This window comes from Dama dama, chromosome 30 (genome assembly GCF_033118175.1).
Source record: "Dama dama isolate Ldn47 chromosome 30, ASM3311817v1, whole genome shotgun sequence".
Lineage (NCBI taxonomy): Eukaryota > Metazoa > Chordata > Mammalia > Artiodactyla > Cervidae > Dama > Dama dama.
This window is the reverse complement of record NC_083710.1, coordinates 6,493,794-6,511,432: the sequence shown is the minus strand read 5'-3', so window position 1 is coordinate 6,511,432 and position 17,639 is coordinate 6,493,794. Positions and strand designations below refer to the sequence as shown.

At 36.5% G+C, this 17,639-nt stretch overlaps 1 protein-coding gene across 1 annotated transcript in view; it reads left to right on the top strand.

Annotated features, from left to right (window-relative positions):
* Window positions 1-17,639, top strand: part of TDRD3 (tudor domain containing 3) — a 200,039-nt gene that overhangs the window by 114,101 nt on the left and 68,299 nt on the right. Inside the window, exons 8-10 of the mRNA XM_061133546.1 lie at window positions 6,934-7,074; window positions 11,149-11,305; window positions 12,066-12,191. Of these exons, the coding sequence (XP_060989529.1) occupies window positions 6,934-7,074; window positions 11,149-11,305; window positions 12,066-12,191 (424 nt within the window). The remainder of the gene's footprint in view (window positions 1-6,933; window positions 7,075-11,148; window positions 11,306-12,065; window positions 12,192-17,639) is intronic.

The window sequence follows — 17,639 nt, the reverse complement described above, 5'->3', positions numbered from 1 at the left end:
GTGGATGAATCTAGAGCCTATAATACAGAGTGAAGTAGGTCAGAAAGAGAAAGATAAATATTGTATTCTAACACATATAAATGGCTTCTAGAAAAATGGTACTGAAGAATTTATTTACAGGGCAGTAATGGAAAAGCAGACAGAGACTTGTGAGCATGGGGAGAGGAGAGGAGAGGGTTAGCATCTGGAAAAGCATGAAGTCACTGAGTTCAGAAGGATCGCTGCTTACCTCTTCAAAGGCAATAATCGCTGGAAACAGTGTGGAGCTGTGTGAGAAAGATAGCCTGTACACGGACACAATGCAGTATGCCTCTGAATCTGAAGATACTGAATTGGCTGAAGAGCTCCTACAGTGGGTTTTGCAGGAAGAAAAAGAGAGTGCTCTGGAGTGTGTCTCTTTGCTGGTTTTGATCTTTTAAGGCCAGATGTTATCCTGGAAATTGCATGGAGGCACAATATTATGGCTTTTGCCATGCTGTATTTCATCCAAGTCATGAAGGAATACTTGACAAAGAGTTAGATGCTTCAGAATCACTGAGAAAAGGAGGAACAAGCTACAGCAACGCAACCTATTGTTTATGGTCAGCCCCAGTTGATGCTGACAGCAGGACGCAGTGTTGCAATCCCTCCACAGGCAACTTTCGCTTGTGGTTACTCTGCACCACCCTACGGGCAGCCACAGCCTGGCTTTGGGTACGGCATGTGAGATGGAGAGCTGATCTGTAGTCACCTGTTTTCATACCGAAACGTCGTCTCTACCCACTTCTCAGTTTATAACAGGAAAAACAGGTCTTAACCTTTATTTCATGAAGGACTACTTTTTGTTTCTAACTATAAACTCAGATCACTTATGTTAAAAGCTTATTTCACATTCTGCATCATTGTAGAATTTATTTTCAACGGGGAATAGTTTCAATGTTTTATTCACTTGGGCTTTTCTTCTTCCTACCTCATTCCTTGAAGAACTACTTAATACTCAATCTGTTGTGAAGAACCTGATTTGCAGTCTGTAGTGTTTAAAGAAAAAAAAACTCTAATTAATCGAATCTCCTAAATTTAGTGTATGTGAACAACTTGCAATATGTATTGTTTAAGTGCATTTAAATCTCTTTTATTCAAAGAAAAGCTGAAGCCAAAACACTCGTATGTGACCATGCAAGATTTTCAGTGTCAACAAAGACAACACAAATGAGCATGTACTACATGGGATCGCAGTGCTGTCCAAATTGTTTGAAAAATGCATTACAGACAACTTGGCTGACTTTTAAGTGAGCATAAAAGGCCCTCTAACCTATGCAGGTTTCCTCATGATGCATATAGAAGACACTAGTATGTTTCTGCTCACTTCATATGTAACAGGCGCCCTCATGTTGTGCTGTATCCAGTGCTTTTTCTGTGGGACCATTCCATTCAGGAGCAGAGCACTGTGATTCCAATCTGTGTGTATTTACTAACCCTTCCCTGAGGTTTGTGTATGTTGGATATTATGGTGTTTTGGATCACTGAGTGTACAGAAGAAAGAATTCAAGCAAAATATTGCTGTTCTTCAGTAGTTTTGTTTGTGGAATTAGAAATTATTCAAATTTAAAATAAATTACTGGTGTGTGGAAATAAAAAAGATAAAAATAAAATAGGATGGTCAGAAATTGAGAATTCTTTGAAATTCTTATATAGTTTATATTCTAGTAAGGACAATAAATAATAGAAACATACTAAATAAGTAAATTGCAAATTTCAGCCTTAAATAGAGAAATTTGATAAGGCTTCAAGATGGTGAAATTTGTGTCAAAAATTGAAGGCGGTAAGAATTAGTGACATGGTTATCTGAGAAGAGTGTTCCAGGGAGAAGGAAAAGCCGCTGCAAAGGCTCTAAAGCAGGAGTTTATGTTGAAGGAATAGCACTGTGACCAGTAGAAGCAGAGAAGACAGAGGGACAAGTTCTAGAATATAAAATCAGGAGTGATAATGGAGGTTAGCTTATGTAGGGCCCTGTAAGCCATCTTAAAGACAGTCAGAAGGAAATGAGGAGCCTTTGGAGGGTTGTCAGCACATCAATACATCAGCTGACCTACATTTAGAAAGCCTAATTCTGGCTGTTGTGTTCAGAAAGGGAAGATGGGAATCATACAAGTTAGGGAATTATTGAAATAGTCCAGGGGGAGAAAAAGTTTTGGTAGTGATGGCAGCTGTAATAGGTAGCGTGAACTGTTCAGATTCAGCTATTTTGAAAAATACAACCATCAGAGTTTCTGAGAGATTAAATACAGAGCTTGCTCGAAGAGGTGTTACAAAAGACTTCAAGGATTTTGCACTGAAAAATTAGCAGGTTAAAGTTGCTTACTTTGAATTGGAAATGACAGGGTTTGAACAGGGTGTTCTGTTTTGAACGTGTTAACACTGAGGTGCCTTTCAGGCATCCACCTGGTAATGTCTAATAGGCAGTGAGACAGTAAGGTAAAGGGTGAGGTTTGGGATGGATGTATGCATTTGAGAGTGAAATGCATATGAATGATATTTAAAATCATGAGGTCACATGTGATCCTCAAGGGAATGGGAGCTGAAGGGAAGGGAAGAGGATAAGGAATAAACCCTTTAGCATTTTAACCTTACCAGTTGAATGAAAGAAGTTGAACCAGCCAAGGTGTGACCAGTAAGATAGGAATTAAACAAGAGAATACAGAAATCATATCATGGAGTGTGATGTATTGAATTTATCAAGGTCCGTTAAACATTATGTAAGATGTGGCTTGAAAATTAATGTAGAGTTAGGGAAGTCATTCATTCTCTTCACATTCTGTATAGATGGTGGTAAGATAAACTATAGATGTACAGATATCGGTGAGTGGGTTGATGTGGTAAAAATCTATGTAAGTTCTTTAATGATTATTTTAGTTTTTCCAGTGAGGTAGTAAGCATGGTCATACAGTCACAATGAGGGAGAAGATGTTTGAGGAGCTAGGAGACATGTGAAATAGTGGTTGGGAAGATTGGGAAGTGAATGGCCTAGGAGAATGTACTACGATTGCTAGGCCTCATGAAGGCCCACTTAGGTTTCATGGTCATGATGGTCTCACAGATGCCTGATTCACATCAGTTACCTTATGGGTAATGTTTATGTTGTGATGTCTTTAGATATTTGTATGTTTAGTAAGGAACAACTATTTTACAGCAATGAAAAGCAGTTCTGAAAATGCTGTTTATCTTGTTCCTTAATCCATAAAATGGAAAGAAAATAATAAAGAAATGTCTCCAGAAGATGGAACTATTTCACTGGCACCAAAAGAAAAGGCACTTTTGGAGTTACAGAATTTAAATTCTGGAAATACATTTAATTTGGAACAGGTCAGGCTTCAGACTTTTCAGGTAACTCTGTTCTATTATATTAAAACAGTAATGTTGCCATCTTTCTGTTATGAGTGTTTACCATGTGCCAGTTACTGAATTCATTACTTGATGTGATGATGTTATTTAACCCTCCCATTATCCCAATGAGGTAGGTTTTTTGTTGACAGTGCAGTGTGACATGTGGGATCTTAGTTCCTGACAAGGAATCAGATCTGTACTTTGTGGAGTGGAAGCGTGGAGACTTAACCACTGGACCAGCAGGAAATTCTCTTATTCCTGTTTTAAGGATGAGAAACCCAGAGCTTATGGAAAGTAGAAGTTAAGTGACTTGCCTGAGGGCTGGAACTAGGAAGTGGCTCAGCAGAGATTTAAATAGAGGAAAACAATAGAATGGGAAAGACTAGAGGTCTCTTCAAGAAAATTAGAGATACCAAGGGAACATTTCATTCAAAGATGGGCAGATAAAAGACAGAAATGGTATGGACCTAACAGAAGCAGAAGATATTAAGAAGAGGTGGCAAGAGTACAAAGAAGAATACAAAAAAGATCTTCATGACCCAGATAACCACGATGGTGTGATCACTCACCTAGAGCCAGACATCCTGGAATATGAAGTCAAGTGGGCCTTAGGAAGCATCACTACGAACAAGCTAGTGGAGGCGATGGAATTCCATTTGAGCTATTTCAAATCCTAAAAGATAATGTTGTGAAAGTGCTGCATTCAACATGCCAGCAAATTTGGAAAACTCAGCAGTGGCCACAGGACTGGAAAAGGTCAGTTTTCATTCCAATCCCAAAGAAGGGCAATGCCAAAGAATGTTCAAACTTCTGCACAATTGCACTCATCTCACACGCTAGCAAAGTAATGCTCAAAATTCTCCAAGCCAGGCTTCAACAGTACGTGAACTGTGAACTTCCAGATGTTCAAGATGGATTTTAAAAAGGCAGAGGAACCAGAGATCAAATTACCAACATCCTCTAGATCATAGAAAAAGCAAGACAATTACAGAAAAACATCTACTTCTGCTTTATTGATTACACCAAAGCCTATGACTCTAGATCACAACAAACTGCTGAAAATTCTGAAAGAGATAGAATATCAGACCACCTTCCCTGCCTTTTGAGAAACCTGTATGCAGGTCAAGAAGCAACAGTTAGAACCGGACATGGAACAATGGACTGCTTCCAAATTGGGAAAGGAGTACGTTAAGGCTATATATTGTCACCCTGCTTATTTAACTTATATGCAGAGTACATCAAGCAAAATGCCAGGCTGGATGAAGCACAAGCTGGAATCAAGATTGCTGGGAGAAATATCAGTAACTTCAGATATGCAGATGACACCACCCTTATGGCAGAAAGTGAAGAGCAACTGAAGAGCCTCTTAATGAAAGTGAAAGAGGAGAGTGAAAAAGTTGGCTTAAAATTCAATATTCAAAAAACGAAGATCATGGCATCTGGTCCCATCACTTCATGGCAAATGGATGGGGGAAACAGTGAGAGTCTTTATTTTGGGGGGGCTCCAAAATCACTGCAGATGGTGACTGCAGCCATGAAAGTAAAAGACGCTTGCTCCCTGGAAGAAAAGCTATGACCAACCTAGACAGCATGTTAAAAGCAGAGGCATTACTTTGCCGACAAAGGTCCATCTAGTCAGCACTATGGTTTTTCCATTAGTCATGTATGGATGTGAGAGTTGGACTATAAAGAAAGCTGAGTGCCGAAGAATTGATGCTTTTGAACTGTGGTGTTGGAGAAGACTCTTGAGAGTCCCTTGGAGGTCCAACTAGTCCATCCTAAAGGAAATCAGTCCTGGATGTTCATTGGAAGGACTGATGCTGAAGCTGAAACTCCAGTACTTTGGCCACCTGATGCAACGACCTGACTCATTGGAAAAGACCCTGATGCTGGGAAAGATTGAAGGCAGGAGGAGAAGGGGCGACAGAGGATGAGATGGTTGGATGGCATTACCGACTCAATGGACATGAGTTTGAGCAAGCTTTGGGGGTTAATGATGGACGTGGAAGCCTGGTGTCCTGCAGTCCATGGGGTTGCAAAGAGTCGGACACAACTGAGCAACTGAACTGAACTGAAGCCTCTATTCTTACATATACTACATTGTTTCTCAGTCTGATAAACTTTGTATCACATTAATATAAACTCATATTTTTCCTTATGGTTGCATCAATAATGACTATCAAGACATTTCAAATGTTTTTTTTTTTTTTTTTTGCTGGATTGCAGGTAACAAAATTTGAATGAATCCAATAATGAATCTCTGAAGATGTGGTTTTAATTTTGATTTGAGTTAAATTTAAATATTGTGATGTATCAACTACCTTATAGAGATATTTAACGTGTTGTCCATTGATGATCATATTACATCATTTTTCTGTTTTTCAGGTTCTGTTTCTTTATATTTTCATATGATTCAAATTAATTTCTCAGTCTTATTTAAATGTATATCTGAAATGTTTTCTTATTGTAGTCATTGTAAGACACTTTAAGACTATTACTAGTTATCCTAATAATAATCAAGTGTTGGCTTCTGCTTTTATTAGGTTTTTTAGAAAACTATAAAGATATTATATAACCAGAAGCATAATTTGATATTGTACAAATAACAACCGTGAGGTGCTTTTCAATCATGAATTTGTATCTTTCTAAACCAGTGTTCTAATGTTTCCACAGTGGTTTTGATAAAACAGAAATGAGATCAGATTTCATTACATAAAGAAATATTCAAATAAGTCAGACAAAATAAGAACTAGGACTACAAGTTTTATACATGGTTGATAAGGTGTAGCATGGCGCAGTGTATGCATGCTCAGTCATGTCTGGCTCTTTGTGACCCCATGAACTGTGGCCTGCCAGGCTCCTCTGTCCATGGGATTTCCCAGGCAAGAAATACTGGAGTGGGTTGCTGTTTCCTCCTCCAGGTGGTCTTCCCGACCCAGGGGTTGTCCCTGCCTCTCCTGCACTGGCAAGCTGATTCTTTATCACTTGTGTCATCTGGGAAGCCCCCAAGATACAGCATTAATATAGATAATAAATCAGTAATTAGACTTTTAATCCAGTATTAAAATTTGTATTATTTGTTTACATTCTTCGATTATAGAATATAGAATATTATTCCTGTTACTGGATCATGGGTGTAATGTAACTGATTCCTAAATAGGTTTGGTGCCTTGCTAAAGAAAGCCTTGACATGTAGCTGGACTTGTAACATGTGTATCATTATATCAGTCAAGAATTTTACTGGAATAATTTTTGACATCTCATCTCCATAATACTTGTATTATTTTCTATATTGCTGTCTACTTAAGTTTATTATAATGATTTTCTTTGAAGATATAAAAATTATAATCATATAATTTTTTTAATTCCCTCACCTGGACTTGTGGAAAGAGGAGGTTATGACTAGTAGATGTTTAGAAAGAATTAGTTAGCATTTCACTTTTTTCCTGTTAAACATAATTAGGAAACAAGTACTTCAGTTTTGCTAGATGTTTTTAGTCATAACTTAGACTTTAAAGCTTTTTAAAATTCTGTTTATTTATATTTCTTTTGTCTTTTTCTTATCTGAAGACCAAGACATTTGGAGGCGGCGGTGGTGGTGCTAGAAGTAATCTCAACATGAGTGCTGCTGGTAACCGAAATAGAGAAATTTTACAGAAAGAAAAGGCAAACAAATCAGAGGGAAAACATGAAGGTGTCTATAGAGAACTGGTAAGACTGAAGAACCAACCACAAAGTTTGCATCTTTTTTTCTTCAATAGTGTTGTTTTTAAATTCTCAGAACCACCACTAACTTTTTGAGTATATTATAGACAGTGTCACAAGTCTAAGAAGACTTTCATTAAGGATTCCATTTAATTCATGGAAAATTTGCATTAGTTGAAAAATAATTTACTTAAGTAAAATTTACTTAACTTTCTAATGTGTGAATGATGTCTTTTGGAATGGACTGATAAAAAGTCATCAAATTACACAAAAAACATTCAATGGAAATTATTTTCTAAAAGATGATGCATCAAAAACATAGTTATCTGTCCTTTCCTCTCCTTTCCCACATCTTTTCTCAGATTTTGTCTGAAGTCATTTTGTTTTGTTATTTGCGGAAAATATTGAAACAGTAGATGAATATTATAGACTCAATTGCAAAATATTACTAGATTTTTAAGATAAATGGGAAGTCAGATGTTGCTGGGTATGCCACAGTGTCTTCAGATATAAGGGAACTGACAGGAATTCATTTTCCTCTACCTTTTGATCTTGAATGACTTTGGGTGATTTTGTCTAGAGAGTTCTAAGATTAGCTTAAATAAGAGGGTTTGTCATCTCATATAACAAGAAATCTGGAGCTGGATGGTTGTAAAGATTGGCAAATTAAGCTATATAACAATGTTGGAACTCTGGTACGCATCACTCTGGTTTCTTGGCTTTCTTCTCTGGGTTATAGGATTCTCTGTGTGTTAATCTTCATGAAGAAAGTTCAAAGGCAGGAATGAAAGGGGACATTTCTCTGTGTGTGGGTGTTTTATCAGATAAGAAAATAATTTTGGAAATCTCTGGTAAATTCCATCTATGATTCATTGACTAGAACTAGGTTATGTGTCCATTCCTAAATCAATCACTAGCTAAGGAGAATGGGTTTATAACAGAGGTAGACTATTGCTTCCTTGAATACATGACCATCTCATTGTAAGAAAAAGTCAGTTTTCAGGTTCGAGTGGATATAGCAAGTTGAAAAAGACACTGTCTCTTACTCAAGAAGTGCTTTAACTTAAGTGCATTGAGAACCGTTTTCTGGGAATGTCTTGCCATAGAACACTAAAGACCAACAGTTTGGGATTGTTTTGAAGATTAAAAGCATAAGAAGGGAGTGATATCACAAAGATGGCAAAATGGAAAGTTCCAGGAATTGTCTCCTCCACCAAAACAGCTATTAAGCTGACAAACGTCTGAAACAACTATTTTACAACTTTGGAGTCAAGTCAAACTCTTGCAGCATACAGAGTGGTGATGGATGAAGAAAGAGGCTGGTCACTGGCTGATTACGGAGATAATGGAACAAAGACTCCAGTGATCACAGATCACAAAGAATATAATCCTTACCAAAAAGGTTTGGAACAGTTACTAAACAAACTTAAAACTGCAGTCTTCATCAAGTAACACCACCAATCTCTGAGGAGGAGGGAGAATTTGATTTCCAAAATTGCCACCAGTACAGTATTCAGAATTTTCAGTTCTCAGCAGAAAATTATAGAGCATACTAAAAAACAGAAAGTATGACCCATTCATAGGAAAAAGAAAGAAATTGAAAGAAACTATCCCTGAAGAAACCCAGGCATTGAACTTAATAAAAAAAAAAAAGACCTTAAATTAACTGTCTTAGAAATACAGGTCTGAAGGGAACCATTGGCAAAGAGCTAAAAGAAATCAAGAGAACAATATATGGACGATATATGAGGATATATCAATAAAGGTAAATTATAAAAAAAGAAAATAGGATTTCTTGAACTAGAAAGTACAGTAGTGGAAATAAAAATTTTTCTTAGGTTCAGCATCAGACAAGAGCAAGCAGAAGAAAGAATTACTGAGCTTTAATAGAGGGCAATTGAAATTACCCAGTCTAAGATGAGAAAGAGGGAAGAATGAAGAAAAATAGAGCCTACGGGATCAATGAGGCACCATGAAATATACCAGTATATACATTACAGGAGTCTCAGTTGAAAAGAAAAAGGGATAGAAAAAATATTTGAAGAACTAATGCCCCCCCCATTACCAAATTTGATGACATCTACAAATCTGAGAAGCTCAATGGTCTCCTATAGGCTAAATGCAGAGACATACCAAGACACATAATCTAGTTGTTGAAAGGTAGAGACAGGATATCTTGAAAGTGATGAGAGAGAAGTAACTCATCAAATAGAAGGGATCCTCAATAAATGGCCAATTTTTCATTAAAAACTATGAAGGCAAGGAAGCAGTGGGGTGATACATTGAATGTACTGAGAGGAAAACTCTTCATCTATAATTCTATTCATAAAAACTGTCATTTAAGAATGAAGGAGACTAATCAAAAGGACAGTTTGAAATTCTGATGACCAGGTACCTAGTGCTTTTGCCTGTTGTATGGTTTTCAGCTCTTTATTTTCAGCAACTGAAAAAAAGACTTGATTGGGATGTCAGTGGATAGTTTCTTTAAAATATTTTTGACGATAAATGATTTTATAGGTTGAATTGTGTCCCATCCATCATCCCAACCCAACCTAACACCTAACAAGATAGATTGAAGTCTTGAGCACCAGTACCTTAAAATGTGACTGCTTTTCTTTGGAAATAGAATCTTTACAGAGATATCAAGTTAAAAAGAGGTCGTTAGGATGGGCCCTAAGCCAAGATGACACTAATTTAACCTGTAAAGAGGGGAGATTTAGACACAGAGAAAAGTTGGCATGAAGACGCACAGTGAGAAGATGGCTGTGTGACTGGAATGATGCATCTATAAACTAATGAAAGCCAAAGATTGCCAGTAAACAACACAAACTAGAAGAGACAAGGAAGGTTTTTTCCTAAAGCTGTCAGAGCATGGACCTGCCAGCACCTTGAATGAGAATTTGGTTAACTGCAATTCAGGTTAACAAGAAAGGTAGAATAAGTTATACCAAGGTTGGATATGAATTGATTCTTAAGAGTGTTTTTTGGTTAAATTCTATATAAGAGACAGTATTCTTAATTAGATATTTACTTGTGAAATAATTGGGAGAGGGAAAGCCTTTGGAAGGATTTTTTTTTTCACATTTAGATAAGTTTTGAATAAGAAGGGTGGATTATAGTTTTAATGTCCAGGCCTTTTTACATTTACTTTAGGATATCTACAGCAGGGATGTAAAATTTCTCTTATATGTAACTCTGACCTATTAATAGCTATTACTATGTTTAAAAAGGATTTTGTGTTTTGAATTCACAAAATCAGAGTTTTTAAAGAAGTCAGAGTTTTAAAAACAGGGTTTTGTTGTTTTTTTTTTAAAGTCCTGTGCTTTTATCAATGCCTACGTGGGTATGAGTGTAGATGTCAGCAACATGCATGCTGTCTTAAATACTATCTTAAAGCCTATCCATCTCAACTCATAAAAGTACAAAAGTTAGTTGTGTATTTCTCAGCTGGTTATGGTTTGATAAATGTCTTCATGGGATATGTTTATGTTACTTAAACAGTCCTTTAATTCTACTCAGGTCCAGATTTTTCAAGATATGGGATTCTGACATTTGTAAAGTAGATTTTTAAAATTTGAGGTGTAGGCTGTCAAAGCTTCATAGATAGTATTGCTTATAAATATAAAGCAGAATATTGAAACAATAGAGAGTAGGGAAAAAAACCAAGCTACTGAGATGGTACCATTTTGTTAGCTTCTTTTTATACTTTGTATTTTTTGAGAGGTGCTATATAAACTGTATTTCCTTAGGACAGAGAAGTATTAACCATGACAAGCTTTCATTAGGTAGTTTTCACTGCCTGTTTTTTTTAAAAGCTTTATAGTGACATATCATAAAGTTTCTTTTTTTGTTTGTTTTGCATTTGTAATGGTTCAAAGAAAGTACTCAAGGCACAGCCTTGCATATCACAGATCTTTTCTTGACTATTGGTATGAAAAAACAGCAAGCAAATAATATATTAATATCACATTTTCCCATAAAGATCAGATGTAATTTTTGGTTAAAAAACAGTATATATTTAAGAACTTATACTTTGCTTGTTTATTGGCCGTTGGCATAACTTTACTTTGTTGCTTATAGGTTGATGAGAAGGCTCTGAGACATATAACAGAAATGGGCTTTAGTAAAGAAGCATCAAGGCAAGCTCTCATGGATAATGGCAACAACTTAGAAGCAGCACTGAATGTACTTCTTAACAGCAATAAACAGAAACCTGTTACAGGTCCACCTTTGAGAGGTATAATTCTTTAATCAATGTGCCAGACAATATTGTTTGCTTTTCAGAGAAATGTATGTTGTTGACAAAAACTGGGTTTTGTTGCTGTGAAGTCTGTAACTTCATTTAGCTTTATGGTAAGTGGAGGTAGCAACCGTTTTGGAACCAGAGACATATAGGTTATTCTTAGTCTCATAGTCTTCATCTTTATATAAAATAAAGTAGGTCTAATAAAACAAGGTCTTGAGTAATAAAATATAAAATAACTGGCTCTACTTAATCTATTTCTACAACTAGGCCACTTTTATAACTGACTAAATAGTCTGCAAACATTTAATAATTAACAGGAACATGACTTTTATTTAGTGTTATTTTTAAATTACTGTATGGTCAAGCATATCATGTGATTTTTCAAGTCCTAACCATATCTTCTTTTAAAAAAATAAGTATTTGCTGTATAGCAGAGATTACCACAACATTGTAAAGCAACTGTATTTCAACTAAAAAAAAGTGGTTAAAGAAAAATCATAAAAATGATTTATTTCCTTCAAACACAATTTACATGAACAAATATCCAGATAGGCCATTTAGAAGATTAAACGTGCTAGTTAGTATAGTCATTTAAAAACATTTTTGCTATAAAGGATATAGGTCATACAGAAAAATATGAAAAGAAATACGTGTATGAGGTTTTACTTAAGATGTCTGCTGATCATATTTCAGTGTATATTCCCCTTTTGTTTTGCATGTATACTGTATGTGTCTTACTTCACGTCTTCAGGTAAAGGGAAAGGCCGGGGCCGAATACGACCTGAAGATGAAGAAGAACTAGGAAATGCAAGGCCATCAGCGCCAAGCACGTTATTCGACTTCTTGGAGTCTAAAATGGGGACTTTGAGTGTGGAAGGTAGGCTAAACTTAAAGTAGATTTCTGTTTAAAGCACCAAACTTTGTTTGGAATTATATAAAAAAAGTATAATATACTGACAATATAAACATATATTCTGAGTTTTGTAAATTTATTTAATCACAAACTTCCTATTTGACAAAAGCACAGAATAAAATTTTAATTGTTGCATTCTGAAATCATTGAAGCTTATTTTGCCCTTTATCTGTATGATGGACAATATCATCAAATTCTTTATCCCAGTTTACTAACTGACAAGATTAGCTATGAAAACAGATTGTTATTTTGGATAAATTATTAATATCATTATTATGTAATTTCATATGACTTTTTTGATTCTGAAATTAGCCTCTTTTTTCTCTACATATTAACACACTGTATGAAAATGTGTGATTGGGGTTAGGATTAAATGAGCACAGTGAGTGAGTATGCTCTCACATTGTGGTATATTTCTTAGTATGATGTATTTTAGTGATTAACATAATACTGGAAGAGATATAATTATGTTAAATGTTTATTTTTAAGCATGGAATATGATAAAGATTTACTAGAATTAAAAGATTTTAATATATGATCCCAAAGATTTAGAGAAATTATTTTTAGGGTTAATTTTCTCTTTCAGATATATTTTGAATTAAATTTAAGCTGAAAGATAAAATGCTTTTATAATAAATTTTTAATGTACAAATTTCATGAAAATGGAATTTCTCATTAGGGTGCAAAGAAAAGATAATGCATTGTCTGAAAAACAAATGTTGGATGTAGAATGTAGATGATTTGTAAGTAGACACATGTAAGATCAGTATTTCCTTTTTCCTTTTTGCTTCCTTTTTAAAGCATGATGAATTCATTTTCTAATGCTATTTCACAAAATACCAAAAGTTTAATAGCTTAAAACATTGCAAATATATTATCTCATAGTTTCTATGGTTCAGGAGTCTAAGTGTAGCTTAGTTGAAATCTCTGATCAAGGTCTCACATACTGAAATCAAGATTTTAGTTGAGCCTGTGATCTTCTCTGAGGTTTGCGGTCCTCTTACAGGCTCATGGTAGTTAGCAAAATTCACTTACTTGTGGATATAGGATTGACATATATTGCTTTCTCATTTAATACTGCTTTCTCATTTAATATTTCCTGGATAGTGCTTTCAGCTCCTAGAGATCCTCAGGTCCTTGCCACTTGACCCCATCTCTAGCAGTTCACATGTTTGTGTCTACAAGGTTAGCAGGAGAGCCTCTGTTGCTTCTTAAAATCTCTCTGACTTATAGATATTTTTGTCCCAACTTCCCTTTATACTATCCCAATCAGAGCTTCGTTGATTTCCTTTTATCCTTCTGTTTCCCTACATTTTGGGCTTTCCTTGTAGCTCAGTTGGTAAATAATCTGCCTGCAATGCAGGAGATCCAGGTTTGATCCCTGGGTTGGGAAGATCCCCTGGAGAAGGAAATGGCAATCCACTCCAGTATCCTTGCCTGGAAAATCTCATGGACAGAGGAGCCTGGTGGGCTGCAGTCCATGGGGTCGCAGAGTCGGACACGACTGAGTGACTAACACTTCCCTACATTTATTTGCTTCTGACTCCTAGAGTCTCTTTTAACTCATAATGAAGTTGAGAGTGAGAATAGTAATTCAACTGTGATCTGTGTGTCTGTTATCCTTCAGTTCTCACAATACATCCTATACCAACAAAATTTAGTAATATAAGCATTCCACTTGGAAAAAGGTATTAAAGTTAATTAAGATACTTGACATGAATAATACACTGAAAACTGAGCATCAGTGTTAGACTTATTTCTGAGGGGACAGATATTTATGAACATATGTTAATATTGGATATTGTTATAGTGGACTGTTTTGTATTTGCTTTGTTGTTATTAACATGTTACAGAGGAATGTGGAATGTGAGAAAGAAATGGACATTATAATGGTATTTCATACCCTTGATTTTCACAATGAATATAACCTGTAACCTTTATAAATCCCCAAATTCAAAAATTAGATATTTCCAATATTTGTACAGATTCTTAAATTTTATCAAAATTCACACTTTCCGTTGATCATCCTAATGCTGGAAATTACCCCCTCCAACTTACATTAGAGTTGTCTGTCCTACTTGATAACCACTATTCTCAGTGAAGCAAATTTTTATTCTTTCCTAGAATATCGTGTGGAGAGGCCAGCAAACCAAGATGAGAGATGGGCAGAGGCTTCCTAGAGTGGGTGGCATATAGACAGGTTAAAGAGGGACTATTGAGGGAAGGATATCCTAAATGTAGGGAACGCTGAATGGTCAGGCTTGGCAGCATCAAGAACGTTGGTTCCTATGATTCGAAGGTTATGGGAGAGGTGGAAACAGAAGGCTACAGACAGAAGTGGTAGGCTGCAGACAGACCAGGAGGACTTTGTCCTAAAAGATTTTTGTTTGTTTTTTAAGTTTATTTATTTTTAATTGGAGGATAATTGCTTTACAATATTCTATTGGTTTCCACCATATCAAATCCCTTACAGTTATACAGTGGAAGTGACAAATAGATTCAAAGGATTAGATCTGGTAGAGTGCCTGAAGAACTATGGATGGAGGTTCATGACATTGTACAGGAGGCAGTGATCAAGAAATCCCCAATAAAAAGAAATGCAAAAAGGCAAAATGATTGTCTGAGGAGGCCTTAAAAATAGCTGAGAAAAGAAGAGAAGCTAAAGGCAAAGGAGAAAAGGAAAGATATACCCATTTGAATATAGAATTCCAAAGAATAGCAAGGAGAGATAAGAAAACATTTCTCAGTGATCAATGCAAAAAAATAGAGGAAAAGCAATAGAATGGGAAAGACTAGAGATCTCTTCAAAAAAATTAGAGATACCAAAGGAACATTTCATGCAAAGATGGGCACAATAAAGGACAGAAATGGTATGGACCTAACAGAAGCACAAGATATTAAGAAGAGGTGGCAAGATTATAGAAGAACTATGCAAAAAAGATCTTCATGACCCAGATAACCACAATGGTGTGATCACTCATCTAGAGCCAGACATTATGGAATGTGAAGTCAAGTGGGCCTTTGTTCATCACTGTGAACAAAGCTAGTGGAGGTGATGGAATTCCATTTGAGCTATTTCAAATCCTAAAAGATAATGCTGTGAAAGTGCTGCACTCAATATGCCAGCAAATTTGGAAAACTCAGCAGTGGCCACAGGACTGGAAAATGTCAGTTTTCATTCCAACCGCAAAGAAAGGCAATGTCAGAAGAATGTTCAAACTGCTACACAATTCCACTCATCTCACATGCTAGTAAAGTAGTGCTCAAAATTCTCCAAGTATGTGAACTGTGAACTTCCAGATGTTCAGGCTGGGTATGGAAAAGGCAGAGGAACCAGAGATCAAATTGTCAACATCAGTTGGATCATCGAAAAAGCAAGAGAGTTTCAGAAAAACATCTACTTCTGCTTTATTGACTATGCCAAAACCTTTGACTATGTGGATCACACAAACTGTGAAAAGTTCTTAAAGAGTTGGGAATACCAGACCACCTGACCTGCCTTCTGAGAAATCTGTATGCAGGTCAGATATTGAACAACAGTTAGAACTGGACATGGAACAATAGACTGGTTCCAAATAGGGAAAGGAGTATGTCAAGGCTATATATTGTCACCCTGCTTATTTAACTTATATGCAGAGTACATCATGAGAAACACTGTACTGGATGAAGCACAAACTGACATCAAGATTGCCAGGAGAAATATCAATAACCTCAGATATGCAGATGACACCACACTTACGGCAGAAAGCGAAGAAGAACTGAAGAGTCTCTCGATGAAAGTGAAAGAGGAGAGTGAAAAAGTTGGCTTAAAGCTCAACATTCAGAAAACTAAGATCATGGCATCCAGTCCTATCACTTGATGGCACATAGATGGAGGAACAATGGAAACAGTGACTGACTTTATTTTTTGGGCTCCAAAATCACTGTAGATGGTGATTGCAGACACAAAATTGAAAGACACTTGTTCCTCAGAAGAAAAGCTATGACCAACCTAGACAGCATATTAAAAGCAGAAACATTACTTTGTCAGCAAAGGTCCCTCTACTCAAGGCTATGATTTTTCCAGTAGTTGTGGATGGATGTGAGAGTTGGGCTATGAAGAAAGCTGAGCACTGAAGAATTGATGCTTTTGAACTTTGGTATTGGAGAAGACTCTTGAGAATCCCTTGAACTTCAAGGAGATCAAACCAGTCAATCTCAAAAGATATCAGTCCTGAATATTCACAGAAGGACTGATGCTGAAGCTGAAGCTCCAATACTTGGCCACCTCATGTGAACAGCTGACTCACTGGGAAAGACCCTGATGCTGGTAAAGATTGAAGGCGGGAGGAAAAGGGGACGACAGAGAATGAGATAGTTGGATGGCGTCACCGACTTGATGAACATGAGTTTGAGTAAGCTCCGTGAGTTGGGGATGGACAGGGAGACCTGGCATGCTGTAGTCCATGGGGTTGCAAAGAGCCAGACATGACTGAGTGATTGAACTGAACTTCCACCTTATATCAACATGAATCAGCCATAGGTAGACATATGTCCCCTTCCTCTTGAACCTCCCTTGCTTCTCTCCCCATCTCTCTAGGTTGTCACAGAGCACTGGGTTTAAGCTTCCTGCATCATACAGCAAATTCCCACTGGCTATCTATTTTACATATGATAATATATATGTTTCTATGCTACTCTCTTAGTTCATCCCAAGCCCACCTTCCTCACTGTGTCCATCAGTCTTTCTCTATATCTGTGTCTCCATTGGTGCCCTGAAGATAGGTTCATTGGTACCATCTTTCTAGTTTTCATGTATATGCATTAATATACAATATTTGTTTTTCTCTTTATGACTTTGGTACTGATGCTGTAAAGAACAGTATTGCACAGGAACCTGAAATCTTAGGTCCATGAATTAAGGTAAATTGGAAGTGGTCAAATAGGAGATGGCAAGAGTGAACATTGACATTTTAGGCATCAGCGAACTAAAATGGACTGGAATGGGTGAATTTAACTCAGATGACCGTTATATCCACTACTGTGGGCAAGAATCCCTTAAAAGAAATGGAGTAGCCTTCATAGTCAACACAAGAGGCCAAAATGCAGTACTTGGGTGCAATCTCAAAAACAACAGAATGATCTCAATTTTTGTTGGATGCAAACCTTTCAGTATCACAGTAATCGAAATCTGTGCCCCAACACTAATGCCGAAGAAACTAAAGTTGAACGGTTCTATGAAGACCCACAAGACCTTCTAGAATTGACACCAAAAAAAGATGTCCTTTTCATTATGGGGAGTAGAATGCAAATAGAGAGTCAAGAGATACCTGGAGTAACAGGTGAGTTTGGCCTTGGAGTACAAAATGAAACAGGGCAAAGCCTAACAAGAGTTTTGCCAAGAGAACACACTGGTCATAGCAGACACCCTCT